The 27,113-nt window shown below is 46.3% G+C and overlaps 1 protein-coding gene across 2 annotated transcripts in view; it reads left to right on the forward strand.

The window, feature by feature from the left end:
• Positions 1 to 27,113, forward strand: part of Rgl1 (ral guanine nucleotide dissociation stimulator like 1) — a 250,528-nt gene that overhangs the window by 204,561 nt on the left and 18,854 nt on the right. For both annotated transcript variants that reach the window (XM_050135351.1, XM_050135350.1), the window contains 7 exons: positions 6,516 to 6,700; positions 9,587 to 9,711; positions 11,153 to 11,368; positions 14,294 to 14,397; positions 19,136 to 19,220; positions 23,446 to 23,535; positions 25,616 to 25,702. In XM_050135351.1, the coding sequence (XP_049991308.1) occupies positions 6,516 to 6,700; positions 9,587 to 9,711; positions 11,153 to 11,368; positions 14,294 to 14,397; positions 19,136 to 19,220; positions 23,446 to 23,535; positions 25,616 to 25,702 (892 nt within the window). The remainder of the gene's footprint in view (positions 1 to 6,515; positions 6,701 to 9,586; positions 9,712 to 11,152; positions 11,369 to 14,293; positions 14,398 to 19,135; positions 19,221 to 23,445; positions 23,536 to 25,615; positions 25,703 to 27,113) is intronic.

Here is a 27,113-nt window from a genome sequence, read left to right on the forward strand (position 1 = left end):
CAGATGTGCTGAGGTCTTACTCTCACCTCATGGGTCCATCAGTTGAAGTTTCATCAAACTTGTGTGCTTTGGCTTAGTTCGGTGCCAAGGATTGGGAGTCAGGTTCAGCTGGGCCTCCACCTCGGTGGTTCACTCTCGGTGGCTTCCCATTTAGGAACAGGCATGGTGTTTGCCTGTGGTTCCTCTCCCATTAGTACTTCACAGTAAGGGGAGCACATTGGTACCTGAAAACCCAGACAATTTGGCATTAATGCCTTTAATTCCCACATTTTGCCCAGCTGTTGGCTTTATTGTAGCACCCCTAGCGGGGTCCCCAAGCAGCTGCTGTGAAGTGTGGAAGGAGATGGTCCGGAAAGATGAAGGAAGGCCAAGCCAGTAGCAAAGGAGGGCTTGCTTCTGTCCTTGCTACCCAGTAGCACCGGACACCACCAAGGGAATCTCTGTCCACGGGGAAACGGCAGAAACTTCAGCAGATTTTAAACAGAAGCCCCTGTTTATAGAGCATAAATTCCCTTCTCAGACTGTGGGGAGCTGGAGAGGGAGCTGTCGGGGTCTGAAGGGATAATTTTGGTGAGTGGCTGATGCTCCTTTCTAATAATAGCTAGAAGTTTTTGATTGCGTAGTAAGAGTGCACTGTGCGCTCTGGAAATTCTCCTGATGACCTGTTATACCGTTCTTCCAGCTACCAGAGAGTAGCCTGGGCATCTGAGGAGCACGTCCAGGGTCGCACAGTACGTGAGAGTGCTTGGTTTAGCCAAGGCCAGGCTCTCTGCGTCATGGATCCTTTAATTCTTCCCCTGTGGTAAAAATGAAAATATTTCTTTTAAGTGTGGGAATGAAAGACAGATGCGTGAGCAACCTTGACTTTGGGTAATCTGTTTCAGGCACCTCATGCTGCCCCTACCTCACACAGCTCAGTTGCCCCTGTGTGCCTTCCTGCTTCTTGTTCTTCCCTTGAGGCTTTTTGTCTTTTTAACTGACCCTGCCCTGCCCACCATGTCCACCCGCTCTGTGCTTAGATCTTGCTGTTGCCTTTGTTCGCACCCCCAGCCCTTGTCACAGCCCCTCCTTCCAATCCCACCACAGTGTTTTAATCCTTGTTTACCCCAAACACCACAGTGTGACAATGGAAAGTGCAGGAAGCTGAGGCTAGATGACCCTGACAAGTCCAGATAGTAATGTTTCCAATCCTTGGGGAAGGAGAGGGGGAGAAACTTTGTCCCTCCCTTCCTTTGTTCTTTGTCAGCAGGGAAACCATCTTGCTGGCAGCCTCTGTCTGGCAATCTACCCTGAGGTAGAGGAAAACCATTTTGAGACTTGGAGAACAAGGTGGGAGGATCCAACCCAGTCAGGTTCAAGGTTAACAAAGTACTTTACACCCACCAGCAAGGCTTGGCAAAGGCACAGCCATGTTCCCTAAGAGGTGTATGGTGCTCTTGGATTGCTCTTTCTCTGTTTGCTCAAGGTGGTGATCAGGTCTGTAGAGAGTGCCCTAGAATAAGGAAACATTCTGCTGTTTTTCTGAAAGTTTCTGTGTCTTATCTTCTGGCAGTGATTAAGTATAATATGTTATCATCTCAAATAGATTCTAGGGCAGGAAAAAATACCTCCGAAAAGATAGCGTTGTTCTTTTCTTGTAGTGGCGATCTTAGTTTTGGCAATTACACATCATGGAAAAGATGATGTACCCCAAAAACTTTGTATTAGACTTATTGATTCTAGAGTGTTTAGTTGCCATTGGAATTTTAGGATAATTTTCTATATTTACTCACACTCCATGGGTTTGTCAGTCTGTGCTTGGAGCACAGCTGCTGCTTTGGTGCCCTGTGAGTCCTCCCTGTGAGTCCTCCACACAGCTGCTGCTTTGGTGCCCTGTGAGTCCTCCCTATGAGTCCTCCACACAGCTGCTGCTTTGGTGCTCTGTGAGTCCTCCCTGTGAGTCCTTTTGCAATAGGCAGGGAAGGTGATTCTTGCCAAGAATGCCTGAGGTAGAAAATGGCTGTTGTCGTTGGTCACCTGTCTGGTGTGTCTACTTAGATTCACCCCTCCTTTTAGACAGAGGAGTGCTACTCTGTAACCCACAGAAGAGTTGCCCTGGGAAAGAGGGAGGCCTCAGTGATCCTCCTTAAAGTAGACTGTGGCAGCATCCCAATCTTTCCACCTGGTTTCAGTCCCTCCTCCAGTCTCCACCCAGTTTGAGAGACCACGTCTTCTGGTTAATACTCTAGTTTGTATGTCTTCGTGTGTCCTTTGGGGTGGTGTGTGCATGGGTGGGTATTTGTATGTGCATGTGGTCCTGCCCACAAGTGCATGTGTGTAGTGTTTGTTCAAAGCTGTGGCCTTCTTCCAGCAGTTGTGGGATTACAGATGTTGAGGCACAGTTTGTCTCTGTGATTGGTGGCAAATTATTTGAGTTGACTTCCATGAGCTGATCTCATCAAGCCATTCATCCTTTTTAGTCCCATTCTTCTGTGACCTTTGGTAGGTCATTGTAATCATATTATCAGTTATGTCTCTCTTAATGTGTCTAAGAAGGTCCTATTGATATGTCATTTGAAATCACCACTGATCAGTGGCAGGTAGATGCAGGTGTTTTCTATCCCTTTTCCAGTTAGGGGTCAGTGGGACCAAAAGGACAAACTCCAAGTTGACAGGCGGTCCTGCTGGTGAGGAATTGTGTCTCCCTTCTCCCAGCCCCTTCTCATTCTGTGCACAGGAGCAAGTGACTTCTCCAGTCGAATCGACACACTTGGCCTGTGCAGTGTGACTGCAGCCAGGATCTCCCTTCCTGCCTCTCTAATCCTCCCATTCAGTCCTGGTGAGAAGTGGAGCCAGGCCGGGAAGATGGAAAAGCTGCTGTCCCCTTTCCTCTGTCATATTTGCGATGTCCCTTTCCTTCTTGGAATCTTAACAGCCCCACATTTGTATCTGCTGCTTGTTCTATCGAGAATGGAAAGTTTCTTCCCAGGCCTGGCGAACATAAGGCTACTGTGAGCCTTGGGCAAGCATCCAGGCATTTCCAGAAACCTCCTTCCCTGGCACACCGAGGAGCGCTGCTGATCAGAGGGCAAGGGTCTGCTTGTGTTCAGTTATGCTCTCTGTTCTTCTCCTCTGATTTCTTCTTTCTTCCCCTTCATTCCTCTTTTGTGTGAAAATGCTTTTACTGTCTAAGATTGCACTGAACTCTGAAAACCTCTTTAGGCTAAGCTGCAGCAAGGTCACTGTTAGAGCAGATGGGCGAGGGGTTAAAACTCTTAGACTAAGGACGGAAGGGATCTGAGTCTCATAGGGACTAAGGTCACTCCAAGCTTACTCTTTTGGTGGCTCTTCTGAATCTGCGACTTTTCTTGGACGCTGGCTGCATGACATGCTTGGGGGAACCACTCACAATTGTACACAGGCATAAACAAGACAAACATTTTACAGTTGTTTATACTCACAAGAACCTGAAAATTATTTAAATTATCTGCCTGCCAGTAGAAGAATCCTTAGATTCTTAGATGGGAGCCCATGCAGTAGAACACGGTGTTCATGGGAAACCATAAGATAACTGTGGGGGCAGTGACTGCAGAGGTGGCTGTAACATACTGACAAATGAAAAAAATGTTGATTTATATTTGCATATAAATATATTTATATATACCATGTATACTGAACGTGTGTGTGCAGCCACAGAAATGCCTAGAAGCATATACTATGAACTGGTAACAAATCATGGGGTTGGAATGGGTTCCAAGGTGGAGTAGACACATTGCTTTTTAGTTTGTGTAGATTTGTGAAAATTACCGTTTTGCAATTTTGTAATTTTTAAATGAGCAATTTCTATCAGTTAAGCAGTAATTGATACAGTAATATCACTAACTTACCTGTAAGTTTTTTTTTCTATTCTTTATTTCCGCTTTTCTTTCTTTCTCCAGTCCCCTCTGCTTTGTATTGTTGAGACAAGATTTCCCTTTGTAATCCAGTCTGACCTGGAACCCAGGTGGTCCTCCTGCCTCAACCACCATAGTACTGCAGTTACAGGGAGGGCGGCTTTCACCTCATCTCTGCTCCTTTTGACTTCTGTCCTGTGCTGTGAAATTGCCACCTCTCTCTCCATCTCTCTCTCTCTCTCTGTCTTCTTCCCTCCCTCCTTTTCTCTCCCTCCCTTCTTCCCTCCCTCTCTCTCTGTCACTCTGTCCCCCTCCCTTTTTCCCTCCCTCCCTCTCTTTCTGGTGTGTCTCTCTCTCTGTCTCTCTCTCTCTCTGTCTTCTTCCCTCCCTCCTTTTCTCTCCCTCCCTTCTTCCCTCCCTCTCTCTCTGTCACTCTGTCCCCCTCCCTTTTTCCCTCCCTCCCTCTCTTTCTGGTGTGTCTCTCTCTCTGTCTCTCTCTGTGTGTCTGTCTGTCTCTATCTCCCCCCTCCCTTCCCCCGCTCTGTAGTTTGTATGTCTTTATCAGTATCATTGGAAGTCTGTATTCTCACTGAAGTGGGGAGGGAGTAGTGATGAATTCTCCTTTATTTTAAGAATCACAAAAGTGTTTTTTACAAAGCTCTAGCTATGTATGCAATGTCAGGTTTTCTGTGTTCTGGTGTGTCACCCCAACTATGCACCCCTCGTGATTCTGGGCTTACTGCTTATCCAAAGGAAGGGAAACTGACCACAAGTTATTTTTTCATAAAAACTAAATATTAGATGATGCTTGACTTTTCTTTGATTTATTCTTTGACAGTTTCATACATATGTATGTCTCTCTATCACATCAGCCTCTATGCTGCCCCTCCACACTTAGCAAACACCTCCCAGTCTGCGCTCTTCTGGCCTTCGCGTACTCTCCTAATATTAATTGCTGCTAAATGTTTAAAATTATGATATTTAAGTTTGATAGCAAAAAAGGAGCAATAATTAATATAGTATGAGAGCCCTCAAAATATGAAGCCACTGAGTTCAGTTCACACAGCCAGCTCCAGCTCTCCTCAGTGGATAGTAACGTTTACTCTAGTTTTTAATTATATAAGCAATTTGTGCGAAGTACAGTAGATAATTATAATTGTCCTTCTTGTGATTCTGTGGACTAAACCCAAACATACCTTGTACATGCCAGACAATCACTGAGCTCCACTCCAAACCAGCTCCAGAACCTTCTGCGCTTCTGGAGAGCTAGCTCAGGCTGTAGAACGCTTGCTGCACAAGCATTGGGACCTGGTTGGGTCCCCAGCACTCATGCTTTTAAAGAAGTTGGGTGTGGTGAAATGTGTCTATCATCCCAGTGCTGGAGAAGCAGAGACCAGAGGATTCTGTGAGCCTGCTGGCCAGCCAGCCTAGCCTAATGGTGACAATCTCCCCCCCTCCCCCATCTCAACTAACAAGGTAGATGGTCCTGAGGGGTGACACTGGAGGTTAGTCTCTGACCTACACGCATGCACTCACTCACACACATACTTAGAGTTGGTGCCTTTGCCTTGGGATGCCCTGCATGCACTGGCTCCCCTGTTGTCTTCTCCAGCCAGCTTCAGTGAACGTCTTTGCTGTGAGGTTGTGTTATCAGGGAGGCGACTATCTGTTTTTGGAGAAGGGAGTCAGCCTGGCATGGATCTGACTCCAGAGTGCTTTGAAGTCTTCTTTGAATATGAAACGTGGAAAAATGGGACTCCAAACAGTTGACCCCTTTTGTTGCTCTGACTCTGCTCTCGAGGGAGAAGCTGTCCCCAGCTTAAAGCAACACCCTGGGTTACTGAGGATGTGTGTGTAGCATGCCAAGCACCCAAAAGGACCCTGGCTGTCTCTGAGCAATGGCACCTGATGTACCTTTATGAATCTGTCAGAGGAAACCGTGTTGCAGTACTCTTGCTTACCAAGGTTTTTTTCTTTTCTTTTCTTTGTTTTGTTTTTGTTTTTTGGTCTGTTTAATCTGTCAGACCTAACTTCTCTATTCCATAGTTCCTGAGGTGTGTTTTCATTGTAACTTGAGTAACAAGGATATAACTTCATGAGAAAATTTTTGTGCTTGTGCTGAGCCCCCCCATGATGTTTATAAGATTAAACTTACTCATTTCTCCCCCTTCACCCCCAAACATAGACATCTCTCTTCCACCAGATGGATTTCTGGCCTGATGGTGACCAGGTATCTCCTAAAACACCTGTTTTGTTACATTTATCCATTGACATGTGTGAGTCTGAAGGGGTGACCTGAGCATACTACCGCACAGGTGTGGAGGTCGGGGGACAACTTTTGAGAGAAGCTTTTCTCCTTCCAGCACTGAACTCAGGTTGTCGGGCGTCACCTCGACAGCCTGGTTTTGTGGTCTTTAATTTGAGCAAATCCACAATTAGAGGGTGTGTTCAGATTGCTTGGAAACTGCTTTGAGTACTCTCTAAATCCTCTTCTCATCATCTGTTTGCCTTGGGTGGATTTTCCTAACAAGAGAACGTTATCAACATCACCCCCCCCCCTTCACCTTCCAGTTGTGGTGCCCAGGGCTTGTCCTGAGTTCCTCAATCATTCGGGTTCAGTGGCTCCCCATTTCTCCTCCCCAGTGCCATTGCTTCCATCCTGCGGGCCTGGCTTGACCAGTGTGCAGAGGACTTCCGGGAGCCCCCTCACTTCCCCTGCCTTCAGAAGCTGCTGGACTATCTCAAACGGACGATGCCTGGCTCCGATCCAGAGAGGAGAGCACAGAACCTTCTCGAACAGTTTCAAAAGCAGGACATGGATTCCGACAGTGAGTACCTGTTTGGTCCCAGGGAAAACCTAGGTTGGGATTCTGCATTGTGGAAGGTGCCCATTTGCTGGCTGAATAAGAAACTCTGGTACCCTCAGAAACTGGGGTAGGTGTAAAACTATTCAAGTGTTAACTCAGAACCTTAAAGCTTTAGAGTGAAAAGGGATTTTCGAGACTGATTTTATGATTTTGCAGATTAAATTCTGAGGCCAACTCAGAGGAGCTAAGCCATTTCCTGGGGTTTCTTCTGTCACCAAGAATAGAGTTTCCTTGATTTTTTTTTTAACTCTCTGTTGTCAACACCGGCCATGCTGAACATGACCTGGCTACTTATTCCCTGCCTCACATCTTCTCTCAGATAAACCTGTCACAAACAGCGACACCATAGAGCTGGCAAGGATTCAAGCCCATTTCCCCTTTCAAAAGCTTGGAGGAGGTGTTTCTCCTTTGCCCTAGAAAGCATTGCTGTAACTGTCCCCAGCAGCGTAGATTACCGGCATCTGCTCTCTCTAAGGGCCACGTCAAAGGAAGTTTCTGAGACTGTTTTTTCCCATTGGAGGCTGACCTCTAATCCCAAGGACAAATGCAGGGGCCACCACTGCTGGTCATAAAGTGTGTTGACTGCCATGCTCTGAAGAAATTAGTCAAGAGGTTCCATCAGCACGATGGTACATCCTTTCACTGAGGTGTAGGGTAACAGTTTCCATGGCAACTGACCCACTTGGAACTTCTGATGGGCACTTCCTTGAAGTAATGCCTGATTTCCTCAGTGAGGGAAAGGAAATGGGTCCTAACACAGATAAGGGACGCTACCCCAGAGCCAAGGAAAACACAGTAACTCTAAATTCCACTGGATACCTGTCGAATGGCTTGCACAGACTGGGGACTGGAGAAGGGGAATGTGATTGCATCATCTGGCTCAGATTGCCAAAGGCTTTGTATCTGCGATGACTTCATCTGCCGGGAATGCTTGAATACCCGGGAAGCTCCAGCTGCCAGACCTCAGCTCCCTTCTGGGCCTCTGGGCCTGCTTTGTGCTGGAGTGGGAATGCTGCGGGCTGCTGCTGCACTGGAACCCAGCTCTCCCCGCTGGGGCTGCCTCTGGCTCGGCGCCTAATTGGGGAGTCAGGGGAACCAGTCATTGGTTGTCTCCAGCTCAGGGACTGGAGGGCAGAGCTCTTTTGGCAGGCAGAGGCAGGGACAAGGGAGGTGGCTTGACTTCACAAAAACTTTTAGGCAATGCCCAAGAAGGAATCTTTTCCAAAGTATGGGCAATTATTCTCAAGAAAGCTCCAGGGCCTGTTTATGAAGTGCAGGCGCCATTCCTGAGTAGGGGTGTTGGGAGCTTGAGTCCCTTGTACCCCACCCCTCATGTCTCACTAGTGAAAGTAATGAGGTTTCCTGTGTGTCTTCATATTTCACACGCCCCTGGAGAGAGGCAGGTGCTGGAGCAGCCAAGTCCTAGACCAGGTTCTAGAGAGGAATATAGTCGTCACACAATTGCATTCTGGGTGCACACCACACTTAGGAGTGCTTGAGTGAGCAAGCGAGCGAATGACCTCTATGCTTACCCTGTACTCTCCCCTGCACTGTCTTAGAGGTGGGTGGTTACTGTAGCTGTGGGAGGGATGGACGGCCCCGTTGAGCCTTTGATTGGCACATCAGATTTCTTATTTCTCCACTGAATGAGAAAGTACCGGAGCTGAGTGGAGGGAAAGTACTGGAATCTGGATCTAGCATCCTGCACATGGTGGGATTTCAGCTCTTTAATTGGTACTTGCTCATATCCAAGTTAACAGGAATAGGCACTGCTGCTCTCCCCCCTTTTCCCAGATATAGCCCAACCCATTCACATCAGGCCCTTAACTCCAGGGCCAGTCCGGAAATCATAACCCTGCCCCCAGAGTAGCACATGGTACCTGACAGGATGAGGGGTAGGTCTCTTATAGGTAGTTTAGAAGAAGCTGCCCCGATTTGATGGTGCAAGATGCCCAACAACGTCCATTCTGAAGAGAGAAAAGGCTTAAAATGTAAACATGCTGAGGAGGCCTAACACAGACCGGAAAGTCCGCCAGGATGTCACTGTGGTGACTAGAACCCCACCCCCACCCCCATGAGCAGTGGCAGGTTTGACAGGAAGGAGAGTGACAGGAATGAGGTTGGGAAACAACTCAGAAACTGATAGAAGATTCCGGTAGGGGGACTTTAAGTGGAGGCTGGAGGCTTCTGCAGCTGGACTCAGTGACGGTTAGCGGGTGGTGGTTTTCTTTGACCTCTGCAGGCTATGACCCCTGAACTTTCTGATGATTGATGGCCAGCTGTAGAGGGTCCCAGTGACTTTAGTTTAAATTTATTTTACACTTTGTGTGCACTCTGGGTGGAAGCTGATGGCAACTCTGAATGTCTGAGTCTGAAATATGTTTGAAGGTTCTATGGGTCTCATGCACGTCTCTGAAGTCCCAATGGTCTGTCCTACCTGCCAAAGCCTGGCCTGCTTCCCCCTCACTCTTTTAGGCGTCTGGTTCTGAGTGACCCAGCAATCAAGGATTGTGTGTCTGGGGTGAAGGTGTTAGCTGGGTTAGTCCCGGAAATGATGATGGCGTTGGCGGGAGCAGAGATGAGGGTTGTGTTGCTCTACTTCTGCAGTCTTTGCCTAGGCTAGCCTCTGAACGGCCTCTCAAGGATAGCCCAAGGCCTCTGAGCCTAATAAGAATGAACTCACGGGACTGAATCTCCATTTGGCTCCAGTTTTGTTCTCATTCATCTCTGCCTGTGGTTTTCTGAAGAGTTAGCTCTTTTCTTCCTGAATGGAAGAAGTGCAGCTTGATGCTGTGAGCAAACCCTTAGGTGTCACTGATTTACTGATTGTGTCCTCATTGTGGGCAGATGGACTTCTCAACACCAGCTCCTTCAGCCTGGAAGAGGAAGAGGAACTGGAGAGCGGAGGCTCAGCAGAATTCACTTGCTTCTCAGAAGACCTGGTGGCGGAACAGCTGACCTACATGGACGCCGTAGGTCTCTTACTGTATCTCAGATGGGCTTCCACTTAAAACCTTTGTCAGTGACAATACTGGTAGCCCAGATAGGGCAGAGGGCAGCACTGGGGAACAGGCTAGAAGTCCTTCTAGTCTTTGAGAGAGTCTGGCTGTAAAGCGAGAGTAGAGGTGCTATGTGACTCACTTGTATGAATAATTCAAGCCCAGCTCTTCTTGCAGCCCCGGGTGAAAGTGCATTTTCCTCGGAGCTCAGGTCACAGAGGGAAGTAAGAATTCTAATCCTAGTGAAACAGAATCTACCCTGTTCTGCGGGTATTTCTCTCCCTTCGGACTCATAAATATTTCAAGAGCCGAACTGTTTATTTGGAGGATTGTAAAGGGGTCAGAGCACAAGTTAGGATGAAATAAATTCATTGACTCCACATGTGACCGTATCTGGCAGAGGGTTTGCACATGTGCTGCTGCACATTTGAGGCCAGACCGTCTCTGTGTGCTGTGCACATCTGACCGTGTGAGTCACATTTCAAAGCTCCAGGTTTGCTGGAACGCACAGTTAAAGAATTAACCATGGTCACAGTGGCCGTTCTCTTCTGCTCCTAACTGAGCTCTGCCGCTTCTGCAGCATACGGAACAGCCAAAGTTTCCATCCAGTGAGAAAGCAAATAAAGTATGGAAAGCAGATAGAGTCTATACGGAATACATGCTGGGTGGAAAACAGATCCAGAGAGTCTACACGGAACACATGCCGGCTATCTTTCTTATAAACCAACTTTTACACATCTTATATTGAGTTGTACAAAGAAGAATCTGATCTATTCAACAATTTTTTTGGTTGTACAACTGATAGAATAAGGGAAAGTTGAAAAATACTTTATTTTTATCGCTTTAAGGGAAAGACCTGGAAACCAGGCTTTAGGTCCCCCATTCTTCTGTGTGGTTTGTGAGGCTGAATTTTCCCCCTCCTATTAGCATCTTTCTCTGCTTTGAAAAATGAGGAACAGTCGCACTGAGAGATGTGGCATGTGCTATAGTGATGTGGACTCCTTTCCAGGTGTCCAAGAGCATCTGTCCGCGTGGTAGATGACTGGCGGTTCCTGAGTGTCCAGGACACTCCAATCGCTTTTGATTCAAAGGATCATGTGGGGTCCAGTTGTGCTGGCTCATGCCTTTAATTCTAGCTCTGGGGAGGCAGGAGCAGGTGGAGCTCTGTGAGTTCAAGGCCAGTCTGCTCTACACAGTGAACTCCAGGACAGCCAGGACTACATAGGGAGATTCCATTTAAAAATAAATCCAAAACAAACAAACAAAATCCATAAACAAACAGAAACCACCAAGTAGTAAGTCAAGTGGAGAAAGGTGATTTATCCTTAGAAAACACCGATCTGCAGATGTCCTAGACAGCGTGTCCCCCAGAGCTTCTGTGATGTCCTTAATGGCCATTCCTCTTTCGTTTCAGCAACTATTCAAGAAGGTCGTGCCTCACCACTGCCTAGGCTGCATTTGGTCTCAGAGGGACAAAAAGGAAAACAAGCATTTGGCTCCTACGATCCGTGCCACCATCTCTCAGTTTAATACCCTCACCAAATGTGTCGTCAGCACCATCCTGGGGAGCAAGGAACTCAAAACTCAGCAGAGAGCCAAAATCATCGAGAAGTGGATTAACATTGCTCACGTAATTGTCTTATACAAAAGACATCTTTGTGTTTGGTAGATGGCCTTCCTGAGGCTCTGTGGCTTCAGGCCTGAGTCCTCAGACGTGAATTACACTCCGCTGAGGCTCAGAATCCAGGCTGTTGGAGCTGTTCACATGTCACGTGACTAGTGTCTAACACCGTGTACAGAAGGCAGTCTCCAAGTCACTGTTCTTCTAGTCTATGAGTTCTTAACGTGTGTGAGTTCCAATATTATTTACTTTCGGGATATAGAAGCTCAACCACAATTGATTTAGCTATCTAGGAGCCAGTTACTGAGGTGACTTCTGCCTGTGCAGGGGAGGGTCAGCAATATGAGTGTAATAGATGTGGAAGAGTTGGTCAAAAAAGACTGTGTGAGTGAATTTAGCTTTATCTGTCGAAGAGTGGGGTTGTAGGTACTTGAAGATGAAAGTTTTCTTCTAGGCAAGAGGAAGCTACAGTAAAAATGAAAGAATGATTGAAATAAGTTGATATATAAATACTCTGTTACTCTATTATGTTCTGGGCCATGATTAACCCTCAACCAAAACAAAACACATTTTGCTTCATGTTCCATTAGATATATTTTTCCACTAAGCCTGTTTGTAGGGCATGATACCTGAATAGTTTACATTTTCTTTTATTGTTTTTGACCAAAGAGTAAAGTCACAGGCGTTCCAGAGAATCTGCCCCCCCTTTTTTTTTTGAGTCTTTAGGACAGCCTATCGCCCCTCACATGCTAGTGTCGGAAAGAAATGAGCAGGAAGCAAAACACAGACATCGTAAAGAACTCACCTCTCCCCTGTTCTAAGTCAAACTTATTTCTCCACAAAAATAACTGCAAGAAGTTTTGAGGGGATTTGACACTAGCATGGGATGTCTCTCTCTTTAGAATTGTAAGAAAATATTTTTTGTCACAACCTTTATGCCTCAAAACTAATGGTCTTTATGCTTTGAATTCATGGACCTATTTAGACAGGAAAAACACACCATCCCAGTGTGTGGCGGAGTGACTTGAATAATGAATTTTAGTTGAAGTTAAATATAGATTGTGTGTTTATATGATAGAGAAACTGTGGATAACTCAGAGTGTACTCCACATCCTATAGCATGTGGAGAAAGCCAGGAGTCTTTATCCTTGCTCTTTCTTGGGCTTTTCCCCAGTGTTGAATATGCTGTGTCTCTTGAAATCGTGTAGAATAACATCATAAAATGCTAAAACTCACAGGTGGTTTTCTGCCAAGATTTATTTTATTCTTCCCTCATTAGTCACAGTCGATTTCTATTGAAAAAAAGTTTTAAAAATGCTATTATTTTGCATGTAGAAACAATTTCTGACCTCATATGGGTGTGTGCTCTTGGCCTCGCCTCTGTGCTGCATTTTTGGTCTTGCATTGCGTCTTTTGGAAGATGCCTCCTTTTTAAAAAACGTGACTGGATGTTTCATGCATTCCCTTAAGCCCTGAGCCTCAGCCTGTTACCGAATAATGCATTCCATATGTTTATTACGATGGACATGAGATATCAGGGCCTGGGTGTCTTTATTTATTGCAAGTTTTCTGGTTTTCTAGAACATAATTTTGGGATGCTGAACCTTGGTTGAACCACGCTGTCAGAGTGTGGTTTCCAGACTGCAGCAGCTATATACTTACCCTCCATCCCTCCTTCCTTGTCTCCCTCCCTCCCTGTCTCCCTCACTCCCTCTATTCTCCCTCCCCCTTCCCTTTCTCCTGGCCCTTCCTCTCCTTTCCTTTTCTTTTTTAAATGAAGGGGACTTCAAGACATTTTTAAAGACCGGGTATGACTTTTATGAAGTACATTGAAATTTCCTTTGAAGAAAACATTTAAGGGTTCAATTGGCATGCCAGCTTTTATCATGCCAAATTTGGGAATTCAGTTTCCCTACGTAGTGCAGATCAAAATTTCTTAGCAAAATGATTCTTGAAGCAATTTGCACTTGGTATTCTGCATGAATCCAAACATGTACTCATGTAGTGTACTCAATTGTAAAACCTGGATACAGTGTACACTGCACTCATGTGTACTTACATGTAAATATCTCTGACATTTTCCCAGTGTGGTCACTTCCCCAGGCCAGCTAGCAATGAGACCTCTTCCTGTTTTACCTACTATTCTCTCTCTCTCCCTCCAGGGTCACTGGCTGCCCATATGGGCTTGGCCCCTTATGGTAGGATACATTTAAGCAAGGAGCTTCTCTCCTTACCCAGAAAACAACACCCAGAATCTTTCTGCTTTGTTTTAAAACATTGCCAAAATGAATCTTACTTTAAAAGCCCAAGTTATTTTGGAAACATTGAAGTACCAAGGTGTTTCTGAATGTTTACTATTGTGGGACAAGCCAATTTGAAACCAAATGACTGTGTATAAAAATATTCCCCCTTGAATAAGAGCATGAAAGCCCAAGTTCAACTTGTGGTGAATTTTTATTGCCAAGTTATATACACCTCGCAGGGCACGGGCTCTTTGTACCATCTGAACTTACAGTGGTTTCTGCCCAGCTCCCTCAGAGAGCCGCAGGACACAGTGATCCCCCGCATGTATTTTTAAGGCATGCCTACGTAAGCTTTCTGCAGAAGAAAGTTGACCTCTCCAGCGTAGCCGTGCATGCTTACCGCCTCGAGTTGTTTTTACTGGGAAAGCTGGAAACTATAAAACTGTAACAACAGCGCAAAAATATATTGGGGATGGGGGTGGGGACCAAACTGACGGTGCCAAAATCTATAAAGTGTTTTGGTGACTGGGGCGGGAGGAAGGAGCCACTTTTTGATGTGCAGTATTTATACAGCTGCCTATTTAGTGGTAAGAATTCATAGCAGCTGTAATACCTCTAACACAGGAAGCCAGCGACCCACTGTAATACTGATGTCTAAATGCCTTTTATGTCTCTGTCCCTCCCCGCACAGGAATGTAGGATCCTGAAGAACTTTTCCTCCTTGAGGGCCATCGTTTCCGCACTGCAGTCCAATTCCATCTATCGGCTGAAAAAAGCTTGGGCTGCCGTCCCGAAGTAAGTTCCCCAGTGCCTGCTCAGTTCTTCTCTGCCCGGGCAATCTGTTGTTGCTTCCGTACCATGGGTGCTTACCGGCAGAACACGTATTACATGACAAGAGAAACATCTGAAACCCCACGTGTGTTCCTGGAAGGACACATTAATGAATTTCGCAGAAGGGCTACTGTAGGAATCACACTGACTCTCAGTGTGTGCCAGAGCCGTGATTACCACCAGCCTGGGGCTACTATGAAGGGTGTGTTTAGTATCTGGGTCTTGGGGGACGAGGTCATGAGTGGTGAGGCTGGGCAGTTTGCATGATTTCTGGTTATTTTCTGGCCCGTTCCAAAGCCCTAAGCTGCTCTAGGATGGGAGGGATGGCGTGTGCAGTTAGGACCCTGATGGTCAGTAAAAAGCGATGGTGCCACTTCTGCTTCCGCATATTCAAAGCTGCCTTAGGCAAGGGGCTCCTTTCAAAGTGCCTGACTGAGATTATCAGCCACTCCCATCCTGTGCTGTGCTTTCTTCAGACTTCTTAGTTCCAGCCTTTGGAACTGGTACCACAGTGTGATCTTACTCTGTCCCTATTGCTGTTTCTTCCACTTCTGGAACTTTGTGGACCAGAGACTTTTTTTTTTTTTTCAAAGAAATGAACAGTTTGTTCCTACATTAGTTCAGACTTAGATGGTGTCTATGTCAGAGTCTCTAACTGCTCTGATAAACACCATGGCCAAAAGCAACTTGGGGAGGAAAGGGTTGACTTCACTGTACAGTTTCTAAGTCCATCATCCAGAGGAAGTCAGGGCGGAACCTGGAGGAATGGTGCGCACTGGCTTGCTTGGCCTTCTTTCTTCTACCATCCACGATGACCTGCTCGGGATGGCACCACCATAGTAAGCTGGGTGCTCTCCTGTCTACCATCAGTCAGGAAAATGCCGCACAGATTTGTGTACAGGCCTACAGGCCAATTCTGTGGAGCATTTTCTTGATTAGGGTCCCTTCTTCTGGGTGATGGTGGTGCACGCCTTTAATCCCAGAACTCAGGAGGCAGAGACAGGCAGATCTCTGTTAGTTTAAAGCCAGCCTGGTCTACAGAGTGAGTTCCAGGACAGGCTCCAAAGCTGCAGAGGACCCCTTTCTTGAAAAAAAAAAAAAACTCTTCTTCCCAGAATATTCTTGCTTGTGCCAAGTTGACATAAAAACCAGCCAGCCAAGAGGGTAAGCCTTGTGTCATGGGTCCCACTGGGCTAGCTCCGTCCAGACCTTCCGAGGCTTGAACTGGTGAGGCTGCTAAGCTGTATCAGGAAGAGTGTGGGAACTGCCCATCTTCCCTGTATGCAGTACAGTCAGTGCCGATCAGGAGGGAAGTCAGCGGACTCTCTAGCTACGGCTGCCCTGAGTTTGCACTCAAGCCGCAAGCCATAGGTGCGTGGTTCCATCATCACCCACAATGGATTAAGCCCTAAGGGACTGATACTGTTTGTGGTAATTCCTTGTCTGGGTAACTGCTACAAAACACCCCAGCAGAGCAACCTAAGGAAGAAAGGGTTTAGTTTGGGTTACAATTCTAGGGGCTAGAGTAGGTGTGGCAGTGGGAGCAGGAAGTTGCTGAAAGCTTGTATGGAGCTTGTTGCTTCCTTACCGTCCAGCCCAAGACTCCAGCCTGTGGGGTAGTATGGTCACATTTAGGGCAGTGTCGTAGCTCTGCTCTCTCACTGTGAGGAGCTAGGGCATTATCATAGTTACGCTCTGTCACTGTGAGGCGCTAGGGCAGTGTCCTAGTTACCGCTCTGTCACTGTGAAGACCAAAGCGATGTATAGAGGAAGACATTTAATCGGGGGCTGGCTTGCAGTTTCAGAGGATGAGTCCATATGAGTCCATACCATCATGGCAGGGAGCATGGTGGCAGGCATGCGTGGCTCTGGAGCAGTAGCTAAGAGCTTACATCTTGATCTAAAGATAGTGGAGAGAGGAAATGGAATCCGGCATGGATTTTAAAACCTCCAAGTCCACCCATAGTGACACACCTCCTCCAACAAGGCCACCCTTCTAATCCTCCCACACAGTTCTGCCAACTGGGCACCAACCATTCAAATAGATGAGCTTACTGAGGCCCTTCTGGTTCAAACCCCTGCAGGTGGGGTTTTCCACCTCAACCATGTCTAGATTTTTTCTTTTTTCAAGAAAGGGTTTCTCTGTAGCCTTGGAGCCTGTCCTGGAACTTGCTCTGTACACCAGTCTGGCCTCGAATGCCTAGAGATCTGCCTGTCTCTGCTTCCCAAGTGCTGGGATTAAAGGCGCGCACCAACCCGTCCTGACTATGTATTTTTAGAAATATACCTGGGGGAGGGAGAAATATACTCAGAGAGATCTCCATGGTGATTCTAACCACCATCATGCTATTCGACTCTGTAAGAGGCTCACATCGGAAAACCAGAGTGTCACAGTTTCTGCTGGAGAATGGGTGCCAGAGGACTCCTGTTCACAGATGAGACGAGAAGCAGCTCTTATTGGTTATGTAATTCTTTGATGCTGTACGAGGAAGGAATTCAAATGAATGGTATTAGTCCTAGCATTCGGAATGCAGAGGCAGGTGGACCTCTGTGAGTTGGATGCCAGCCTGATCTATATAGTAAGTTTCAGGCTAGCCAGGGCTACATAACGAGACCTAGTCTTAAAAAGCCAATCTTAATATGCTTGGAGTTACATAGCTGAAGAAGCCACACCCACCTGGACAAACCTCCAACTGTGTCAGAACAGAAATGCAACCTAGGCTTTTCAGGTCCACTGCACTTTTTTAGATTACCACTCTTGTTCCCCCCACCCCTCTCTCTCTCTCTCTCTCTCTCTCTCTCTCTCTCTCTCTCTCTCTCTCTCTTTCTTTCTTTCTCTCCTTTCTTTCTTTTTTTCTTTCTTTTTCTATTTTCAGTAGTGCCTGTTACTCTGTATGAGAGTTGATTAATTTTCCCCTGAACGTACATTTATTGAAAGTTATAGGTCATGAAGAATCATTTGATGACAGTGTCTGGTAAAGTAGGAGGGGAAAATCAGAAGCCTACATCCTCTACGCCTTGGCATTGCCTTCCCTACCCCTCATTACTGTTCCACACAAACAAGGGAATGGTCCCATATTAAAATGCAGTCTTGTCTGATGTCAGCGAAAGAATGGTTGTGGCTTTCATTGGTGGGTGACTAGTGGCCTAACTAGCCCAGGAACTCTTCTGCTGCAGATCTGAATCTTAAACTACAAGTTGAAAAACTAGCACACAGGGGGCTTGAGAGATAGCTGCATGGTTGAGAGCCCTCCATGTTTTTGTAGAGGACCCAAGTTCAGTTCCCAGCACCCACATTCATTTGTAACTTTAATTCCAGAGGACCAGATGACTCTGGGCTCTGAGGCCACTACACTAATACACCTCACAGACAGACACACATAAACACACAGTGAAAGTAATGCAAATAAATCTCTAAAATAAAAGTCTACAATCCATGTACCTTAGTTTCTTGGGTTGCCAAAGAGAAGACCTCTTCTTTCAGCTGGATTTTCAAACAATTTTTCAAAAAAAAAAAAAAGAACGAAAAATCTCAAAACTGAATTGTCGGCCATGTGTGAGTGTTGGTGGTTGGTTTATGGTTGAGAAAGGATGCTGTATCCTATCGCTGGTGCCCTTTCTATGTCAGTTGTATGTGCTCTCCATGGCTAAATGCCGGGAGAGGGGTCGCGGGCTCTTAGGAACCACTTTCATTATCATCCTTTACATTGCTAGCTTTCACTGCAGAGTCTTCTTTCTATTGAAGGACTTGTGTAACTAAGTTCTTAATTGTTTTCTCTACAACAGAAATAGCTTTCTTTTCGTGGTTTGGTTATACAAATGATATTATGCTCATTATAATGCAAATAAGTCTTAATAATGGCCTTTTTATGTTAATAAAGTTGTGGTACACATGGGGATTTGGCTGCTAATCATTTGTGGCCCCCCGGGGTCATCCATTCAGTGGCTGTGGGGAGACAAGCGGGATGCTTTGGGGGCAGTGCATGGGGCAGGGCATGAGCCTCACAGGTGCTTTACACTTGCCATGCTTCAGTGGCTTTCTTGTATACAGACAAGGAAATTGAAGCAGCAAAGGTAAGCCACTTGTCCAAGATCACTAAGGCAGTAAGTAGGCTTGAAGCCATCCCCCATGACTGTAGAACCCACCATGGTTCTACCAATCCTCTCTGACTGCGAGAATAATAATACAGGCCCATGCAGACATTCGGGTTCTGTGTCTGTCCTCTCTAACTCTGAGAATAAGAAAACAGGCTGGGGTGCAAACATTCGGGTTCTGTATTTGCGGCCCTCAGAAGGGACTAGTGAAAAGCAGAGCAAACTCTTGGCCAAGGCTTCTTTCTCTCTAAACTTAGGTGTCTGGCCAAAATGACCTCTGCAAGACTCGGTGTATATTATTGGGATATATGCTTTTTAAACTTACTTAAGGGAACATCTCTCTAGAATTTGATGCCTCAAGCGAATCATCATTTTTTAAAATGAAATACATATGATTTAGAGCAATTTCTCCTATCATTCGGGTAACGGTGTTCATCTTTTACAAAAGCTATCTACATGAGGACACTCAGTAGCTCCATTTGTGTTACGTTTCCCACAGTCCTGAGGGCCGTCCCGTCTTTCCTGGCAGTGTGGACTGAAGACAGCTAAGCTCAGGGGTTGCCTTTTTGTATCTGTTGTTTATTTTTTTCTTCTTCCTTGCTCACAGGGACCGAATGCTGGTGTTTGAAGAACTTTCAGACATCTTCTCTGACCATAACAACCATCTAACCAGTCGGGAACTGCTCATGAAGGTGGGGATCCTGCTACGCTGACCTTGGAAACCACTTGTGTTGCCTCCCGGGGAAGCAGAATTTTTATCTCATCCTTAATCTAGGAAATTTGGGACTCAGAAAATTCAAAGCCCACTTGAACTTTTTCCTTCCACCCTTTCCTCCTTCCCACCCACACAACTGCATAAAAACCGGGGTTCAGGTGTGCAGGTCTCTAATAAGCAAGCACTCAGTGCTAGCAGTTGCATGAATGGGCGGCCTTGAAATAGCCCTTCTCAGCAAAGCCACTCTTTGAATGTTTGAATGACAGGGCCAGTCTGCAATTCCACATCCTTTTTTTTTTTTTTTTTGACCGAATTGCACAATATTTTTCAGTCAGTAATGTTTATTGAGCACCAGATAAGTGGTGACTCTTGAACTGGTTGTTGGGCAAAGGGGTAGCCTGGCTCTTTATATACATCTTTAGAAGCGTGTTGAATGCCTAGCATTTATAAAACACTGGGCTTGCCTCTAGAAATATTTAGAAGATTTATAACACAGCCTGTGTCTAGGAGTTCACCCATAGTTAGGGGCTGTGGGCAAAACAATACCCACTCACATGACAGATAACTTCATCACACTCAATGGGGCATTAATATAGGCTAGATCCTATCTTCATAGCTTCCGACTATCGAAATTTCGTCATCTTCTTTGTAGATAGCCAAGACCCATAGTGGATGTAGCATGTCTCTAATTCCTAAGGTACACACCTAACATGTAGTATAGCTGAATTTTGAATCCAACTTAGGGACAATCAAAGACCTGTGTTTTGTTTCACACTTCCTTGTGTGAAGCACACTCACAGACTGTTGTTTGACCCTGTGGGTTAGTGTGTTTGTTGCTCACATAACTTTCTGTTTTCCCGCCTTGGTTCCTTCTTGGAGTAGATGATACAGGGTGGTCAGTTTATGCTGATGTCTGACTTGGGCTTTGGACTGCCCGATTACCTGCACCCTAAACAATGATTCGTGTGACTGTGTAACTCCTTAATTCATGTCTTTCTGGATTCGCAGACTTTAAATGGAAACTCATCTGCCTGGAAGGCCATGGCTTAGTGGCCTCCCAGTCTGCAGCACAGAGCTAGACTAACTGGAGCCACACACTGAAATCCCAATAGCCCTGAATCATCCTTCCAAGGCAGATAAATTGAATTGTGTGCAGCTCATTGCTGGTGACAGTCTTCTGGCTGAACCCTTAGACGCAGGCTATATCTAGACATTAAAGATCCCATAAACCTTTCTCAGACGGAGACATCCACCTCAGGACTCTAAGTTAAATGTCATATAAGGCTCCAACTGCAATGAACTGACAAACTTGGCGATGAGTTCAGGTGGCCTGTACATTGTCATGGATGCTGGTGGAACGCCCTGGGCAGTCCATGTGTGTGTAGGTCCCTTTCCCATTAGCTCTGTTGATCATTACTCATGTGGAGTGTATAGTTCTGGGTGTAACTTCTCAACACACTTGTAAATAATGAGATCAAGCTACTTAAGTTCTCAAAATAAGCACAAAGAAAAACTACTGGGCCCTGTTTCTAGTATGTTACTCCTAGACTCTGATTTATAGGGGATAATCTTAGTTTAAAATGACCTATCTTCTACTTCTGGGTGCATGTAATATGCCACTTCTCTAAAATTATGGCCCAGACAACATACTTAGTAAACATTTGTGGTTCCCTTCTGACTGTTGAGAAAACATTTCTTAATTTCTTTTCAAAGACTGTCTTAAATTTATGATTTCTTCAACCTTATGATTTCTGAAACTTAGAAGAATTGCAGATCATTGAATTGATAGACGTTAAAACAACAGAAAGCAGAATGCCACCAAATCGTGGTTCTTGTGCCTTTTGGTGGGTGGCAATTATCCCCAGTTGCTTTAATATGAACAACTTCTAAAAAGCCTCCCGGTGGACAGGAAGTGCATTAACACCAAGGTCAGAGCAAGAGGCCATTTACACGCAAATGCCCACCCAAACAAAGCTGCCAGTTGCTCCTGGGCTGCAATTTCACCATCATATTCTTAAAATGGAGCCAGCATCCAGCAGACAGAGTCACTGGAGACTTAGCATAAGTCTCTCTGAGGCACCAGAGCAACACAAAGGCAGCTGGAGTCTGCAAAAGCAGAGACACATGGCAGAAGCTCGCTCTAGAGAGAAGGTCGGAGGTGCAGAGGGCAGAGGAGCGAGGATCGCAGTGAGAGGCTGGAGGAAGCACAGGGGGAACATTGAAATCCATTGACACAGAGGTGATGACTGAAGTCATTTCCGATGATACAAGTCTGCTGGAAACAAGACGACTGGGAAAGAGGGAAGAGCAGTCAGGAGTCTGCGTGTGAGCCACGAAAGAGGCCAGAGGAAAGAACCAGAGTAGTGCATTGCAGCGCACGGATGGTTTGCGGGAGGTTCAGAGGGATGGTAAGGGGAGATGGTAATGTAAAGAATATCAGGCCGAGGGAGGAAATAGCTGCAGGTATTGGATGTGGCAGTTGAATGGATTTCCAGTAGACATTCCATCAGGAAGAGCTAGCAGCGACCAGTCGTCTCTTCTCGTCTTTTTTTTTTTTCTTTAGACGGCATCTCACTGTGTGGTTCAGACCAACCTTGAATTCACAGTGTAGCCCAGGCTGGCCGTGGACTCATGATCCTCCTGCCTTAACCTCCCAAGTGCTCAGATTTCAGGAGTGCACTGCACATGGTTGACTTGTCAGTTTTATGGCAGTGCTGCAGGGATGGATCCCATTAGTAGGAACCCACGAAGTTGTGGGATCAGTAAATCTCGCTCCTCATCTCTGGTCTTTTTATCTCCCGCCCATCGGACAGAGTCTTCAGTGATCCTTAAAATCCCCCTGTTGTTTTATGATTCTTAGGCTTAACTTTTTAGAAGTCCCTGTTAGGAATTTTAGATAAGCAGGGCATGGTAGAACACATTTTTAGTCCCAGCACTTAGGAAACAGAGACAAGTGACTCTCTGTGGGGCCAGCCTGTTCCGTAGCAAGTTCTCGGCTAGCCAGAATTACACCATTAAACTCTGTATTTAAAAAAAAATTAGCAGAATTGATTTCTTACTCCAAACTAGATCTTCAGGATCCGGGAGCTCTTGTAATCGTCTGGTGTGGGAAGCGGCACATACCAGACTATTACCAAGAGTCCCCAGGAGGAACTAGAGAATACCATGAGATGCTAGCTCTTGCTCTCAGCATCTGTCGTAGTGACCACTGAGGTAGGTTCTGTTTCCGAGTGGCATGCCCCAGACAGGATCACAGTTGGTAAATGACAGAAGGTATTTATGCCTGGCCACTTTCAGTCAGACCCTGACACTGAGAAAGATTCTTTTTGTAATTGTGCGGTAATGTAAGGTCACATGCTTATAATGCAATAAACCCGGAAGAAACTGACTAAGGAAAAACTAATATAGAGTTTACCCTGAATTGCAAAATTGCCTTCCATTCATGCAGTTCCTGGAAAATGAGAACTTAACAAGACTCTAAAACCACAAAACTGAAACATTTTATGTTCAGTCAGCAAACCCATGATTGCTGTTGTTACATAGAAGTTCAGTTCTTGTGCCAGGCAGCCGGCAGGGTGCATGGGTAGCCATCTGTCCTCAGACCCCAAGAAAACTCGTGAGAGTTCCAACCTGGAGAGACATCTTAGGAGGACCAAGTGAACCCACAAATGGCCCATCTTTCATTAATCGTGATGTACCGCAACACTGGAACTACTCAAAATCTTGCTGGGCAAAGGTTTCATTTAGCTAAGAAGCACCACACAGTCCCCTTCCTTCCCAGAATGCTGGTGCATTCATTCCAGGCCAAGATAAAGAAGTCATAAAATGTGCAGGAAGAAAGCTCATTCCTAAGACATAAGATTACTTGGCAAGAAACCTGGGATGTGTAGAAAACACCTCCCATTTTGGAAATCACCTACCTTGTGTTGATGATTGATTTTCTAGTGAAATTAGGGACCCTGCTTTTACAGAGCTGGGGAGGGGGAGAGTGGTATAATCCCAGGCCACTGCCTGCAGAGAGTAGTCTGCAGCAATGCCCCCAGCCCCAGTCCTAACACAGCCCAAGGGCCTGCAGGGGCTTCTTCATTTGCGTGGCATCTTGGAACACAGGAAGAGATTGTATTCTAGAACCTAGACACCTCTTCCCTTCTCTCCTGATTGGAATCCTCATGACTCTCCTCTGTGTGTGCTCTGTCTCTTAGGAAGGAACCTCAAAATTTGCAAACCTGGACAGCAGTGTGAAAGAAAACCAGAAGCGGACTCAGAGGCGGCTGCAGCTGCAGAAGGATATGGTATGCGTGCCTGTGTTCTCCGGCAGGAGAGTGGCCCCGTGTACTTGGCCAGGCAGCTGGCACACGACCCCAGCATCTTCCATCTGCAGGGCACCTGGACTTGTCAAAGCTCTCTCTCATTCTTTGCCTTAACCTGTGAAGTTTTTATCAGAAGTGTTAGACCCAGGGAGAAATGAATACCCAGAGTTGCAAATTCCATAGACTGCCATCCCTTCTCCCCGCCACCCCTACCCCCAGCCACCCCTCCTCCCTGCCACCCCTCCAGATGATGATGAAGGAAAGTGTGCAGTGGGCATATCTGCATCCTTGCCATCCCCTCCACCCACTTTTACACCTGTAGGCTGCTGCCACTTTGGCCAGAAGCCTCCTAGGCTTTTTGCCTACGTCAGCGTTGGGCATATAATGACCCAGGAAAGACAGTCTCCTGTTAGGAAGATTTGGTCCTTGTATCTAGATCTCATCACTCATTTGTTCCCAGCCTCCCAATCACTGCCTGGCTGTCCTTACGAGTTCTGGGTCCTAACCAGATCTAGTCCAGTTCTCAGAGAATCCCAGGCTTCCTTTCTGAAGGCAGAGGCATAGTGATCATCATCTTTGGCTCTGTCCTTAAATCCTCAGCTTCTAGCAGAGAGTGGGAGTGGGGTGGGGGACAGAAAGGGGAGATTAGAGACTAGACAGCGAATATTCTCACCCTTGCCTGGAGAGAACTTTCCTTAGGGCTGGCCATAGATTGGCAATACTTTTGAGGGTTGGAACTCTTCTGTAACCTAAAAGCTGACCAAACTTGAAAGTGTTTCACGTTGTTTTGGTTGTTGAGAGACAGTTAAAAATAGCTGCTACCGAGGGAGGGGTAGAGATTATTTTAGTTCAGGATAAGACCTTGTACACACAACGGGGAGGACAAACTAAACTGCAGCTGACAGTAAGTTTCTGAAGGACAAAGTCCTGCATGGTGTGAACTGGCTGAGCACACGGCCCGCCTTGCGCCAAGTGGCCTGGCCTTGCCCTGGCTCAGACAGTGCTCCTGCCAGAGTTCCCCTAAGTACCTGCATATATGAGAAGATGTCCGTTTCCAGTCCACCGTTTCTCTCCCTGAAGAGTGCTTGTGCCTCAGTGGGCTTGTGGGGACACAGACAGATCCAAAGATTTGGTGGGATGAATATTAAAACCTTTGTTAAATCTCCCCGCCTTTAACAACATCCGTGATGGTGGTATAACAGGCAATTCTAAGAAATGACACTGACAGAATCCTGTCAGTTAAAACCCAGACCTCGCTGGAATTCACCTGTCTGTTGTAGGACCCAGTCCAGCATGCCAACAGCACTTAGCTGTCAGCATTTTCCAGTCACTTCTAGTCCATGGCAGCTTCAGAGCCTTAACTTGTTTGTCATGACCACGACAGTCATCAGGAGTACCTCCCGGGTCTCCTGTAGAATGCCCCAGTCTGGGTTTGTCTTTGTTTGTCTAGTGATTAAACCGAGGTCACACCTGTTTGGAAAGAATGTCACGGGAATGAAATACCCCTCTTGTCACATCCTGTCAAAGAGTTATGTGGTGTCAGAGTGGCATCTGCTGTCATGTTGATGGTGTCCCTGGCCATGAGCTCACCACTACGTTGGTTAAAATAGAGTTTGCCAGCTTAACCTCTGTAAAGCCAGCCCTCTCTGTCTTCCTGCATTGCTGATAGTTGATGGCCCAGAAACCTTGCCCTGGGAAATAGTGGTATATTCTTATTGATGCCAAGGCCATGGCCATCAGGGCATTCCAAACATCTAGAATTGTCAGCACATATTGACAAGAGCAGACCCCACTGACCATAGCCTGATCACAGCAGACCCCACTGTGAACGCACTTGTACACACGTATTATCTCCGGGCTAGAGGCTTGCTTTTCCTGAAAGTTAGACATTAGGTCATGTAGTTCCTGTCCTGTTTGTGTAGGTCTTTAAAGCAATTTCATTCCTGCAGGAGACACTAATAACTCCAAATTAGTTTAGCCTGGCTCCCTTTCCTCTGGTTGTATGGGTTACCAAAACCGTTAAACATTTCAATGACAGTAAAGACAGCTCCATCTTCTTCAGGGTGTGATGCAGGGAACTGTACCTTACCTGGGCACCTTCCTGACCGACCTGACCATGCTGGACACTGCTCTGCAGGACTACATTGAAGTGAGTTCTCCGCAGCTGCCTGCAGCTGAGCCAGTTCTCTGCAGCCGAGCCTGCGGCCTTCTTCTTGGCTTCCTGGGGAAGAAATTTGTTTCTCTCAGTATCTTTTTAGAGCCCACAGTGCATGCGGTAGTGGACTGGGCAGTGAGAAAACAAAACAAACACCAGAAGACCCCAGAAATGGCGCAGAGGCCAGCGAAAGCAATCGCTGCCTGTTGAAACAGGCAGCTGTGGATAGGAACGGTGGCAGCGAGCACGGAGTGCAGCGGGAGGCGAGGGAACACCTTAGATGGTAGGGCATGATGGGGTCGCTATGAAGACACGTGATGAAATGCCTCTTGAGGGGTGGGGTCTGAGCGTGGACACTGCAGATGGCCTTGAAGAGATGATACACCCCTACTTTCTGCCTGGAGAGTAAAGAATGAACAAGATGAATGAATTTTCCAGCAGGTCCTCCTCTTTTCTTTATAATCATTGTGTCCCTGCCTCCTGCTCTAGAGTGTGCACTTGGATGTACCTACTGTCTTTCTTCTGCAGCGAAGACAGGTGAATTCCATCCAAACAAGCAGCCTGTTGATAGCCACACTAAAATGTTAAGTAGGAAGAATTTGATTATTTGAAATGAGATTTAAAGGTTATTTGTAGGGCTTGGCTTCTAGCTCCAAGCACTTGCCTCTCATGTCCTGGTTCAGTTCCCAGCAATGCCTAATAAACATAAACAAACCACAGGCAACACCCAGCACAGCACACTACAAACCAAAAGCAGCCTGCGGATGTGCACAGCGCTGCATCTCCTGTGCAGCCTGCATGCGTGTGCTGCAGCTAGAAAGGGAAGCTGCTTTACATTCTTTCAAGGATGGTGTAGGCATGCCTGTCGATTTTGCATTGCCCGAGCACGTGTCTCTTCATGGCCTTCTGCCTCAGCTTATCTCAGGAAACACCCTTCTGTGCTGAGGAACTGCGTGGAGTAGGCAAATACAGAGAAATTAAATTTAAGCTACTGAGAGTAGGGATGGCAGTGATGAAGAATTGAAACTTAATTTCCATGGTGCTGTGGAGAAGTGACTTCCCTTCTGATCAACCACTGATGGTTTGGTTTTCAGCGTGAGTCAGTGGCATCTGCTTTGTTGTCTTGGGTCAAGGGGATGAGTGGGGTGGAGTTTGCTCTTCACTGGCTTGGCAAGTGTGTTGGACTCTGACTCACAGGGATTTCTCATGGAGTTGCTTTCAGATTTTAAGAGTTGGTTGTCTACCCTGACCTGTCATAAATGAACATTGTTCTCTAAGAAAAAGATGGTTGTCTTCCTCTGTTGTTGCCATGTTAATAGGAGCATTAATAATGACAACTTTGTCATCCCCTTGACTTATTTAGTATGAGCCATGGCAGGCAGCACAGGGCTCTGCAGTTTGGTTG

Source organism: Alexandromys fortis, unplaced genomic scaffold (genome assembly GCF_014885135.2).
Source record: "Alexandromys fortis isolate MF-2015 unplaced genomic scaffold, M_Fortis_MF-2015_v1.1 scaffold_21, whole genome shotgun sequence".
NCBI lineage: Eukaryota > Metazoa > Chordata > Mammalia > Rodentia > Cricetidae > Alexandromys > Alexandromys fortis.